Raw genomic sequence first — 1,317 nt, 5'->3', positions numbered from 1 at the left:
TGCACATTCTTCTGCAACGCATTTTCTAAACAGGATAAAACTCCAGATCAAGTGCAAAATGCCAAGAGAAATTAGTGGCATTCCAAAAGAATCCGGTGACTGGATCGGTTGGTTCGTGGGTGTCTCTCTCACAACATCAAATTCGTTCTGGAGGTCGACGTGGGAGCCTCAAGGGAACTGTTCAAAAGGAGGAAGGTAATTAATTACTTAGTACTTGCACCATTTGTTTAACGTTTCGGCTAGGCTTTGCGGTCACTTAAGGCTTTGCCACTGTGCATTCACTAGGTGGAATGGCCTTCAAACCAAGCCAATAGCCCCAACCCTTCTCTATGTCGGCGATACCGCCTCATTGTCATGTCTTCTTTGGTCTTCAGGGAAGTCTTAAGGAGCTATACATAGTGTTACCTTTTGTCATTTCTTCCTCCACTTAGCAAATACCCTCGCAGCGCTCGCAGTCCTTTTTTTCAACAACTTCTTTTCTGAGACCATAAAGACTATTTGTAGAGGAATGAAATGTTTTACCTCTACTAAAACGCATCGCTTCTTTAAAAGCGGCGCATTTTTAACCATGTACATTTCAATAAGCCAGAGCATTTAATTGGCATGAGATAAAGTGGAAGATTGTTTCCTTTGAAAACCGACACAGTAGTTTCTCATTTTCAACTGATTTGAATAAAATAATTGTAAAAAAGAACAATGCTTCTCAGCAGCGCATTCCTGCTTAACTGAGTAGCTTAATTCATGAAAAATTACACCTTTGAATTAGAAAAATAAATTGTCAGCACGGTTTGAACTCGCATTTCAAAGCTGCGGTAGACACAGGAATAGGCAGATTTGCTGTGTTTAACATTGTATTTACATAGCATAGCATAATAACACTGTATTATTACTCTTTCAGTTCCTGAGGTGGCACCTTTAGCTAGTTTTTCAAAGAAGCAAGGTAACAAACTATTTAAGCGTTTGTTAATCGTAAAAGTTATAACAACATTTGCTCGCTTTTCTCGACCTCAATCCTTTCTAGCGCTTGGGCCTGTGGGCACCTTCTGATGACACCGCGGGACCGCGGGTTTAAATTCTGCCAGGTCATAGTTTTTTAAAGAGAAGCATAAAGTGACTTTACATAAGCTGAAAATGTCCCATGCAGGCCAAGTAGACAGACTGCAAACAGACTATTAAAGCCATTACCATTTGTAAATAAGAGTTAGTTCAGAAATATTAGCACCACTTTTTTATTTACTACCTTCGTTTTCTTCATTTTGCTAGAGGACACGGTTCTTCACTTTGGTGGCATTCCCGGAGGGTTTCTCTTGACTGCTT

At 40.1% G+C, this 1,317-nt stretch overlaps 1 protein-coding gene across 1 annotated transcript; it reads left to right on the top strand. All coding sequences in view use genetic code 11, as the record gives it.

Annotated features, from left to right (window-relative positions):
- Positions 1-58: 58 nt before the first annotated feature.
- EGR_01209 (hypothetical protein) lies at positions 59-1,072 on the top strand (the record flags this gene model as incomplete). Its single annotated transcript, XM_024490458.1, has 2 exons — positions 59-115; positions 1,022-1,072. 2 exons carry the CDS (start codon positions 59-61, stop codon positions 1,070-1,072), a joined length of 108 nt encoding a protein of 35 aa, XP_024355277.1.
- Positions 1,073-1,317: the final 245 nt, after the last annotated feature.

The sequence above is a fragment of the Echinococcus granulosus genome (genome assembly GCF_000524195.1).
Source record: "Echinococcus granulosus chromosome Unknown EG_S00004, whole genome shotgun sequence".
NCBI lineage: Eukaryota > Metazoa > Platyhelminthes > Cestoda > Cyclophyllidea > Taeniidae > Echinococcus > Echinococcus granulosus.
Note: the sequence above shows the minus strand (reverse complement) of the source record. Positions and strands in the feature narration are given on the sequence as shown.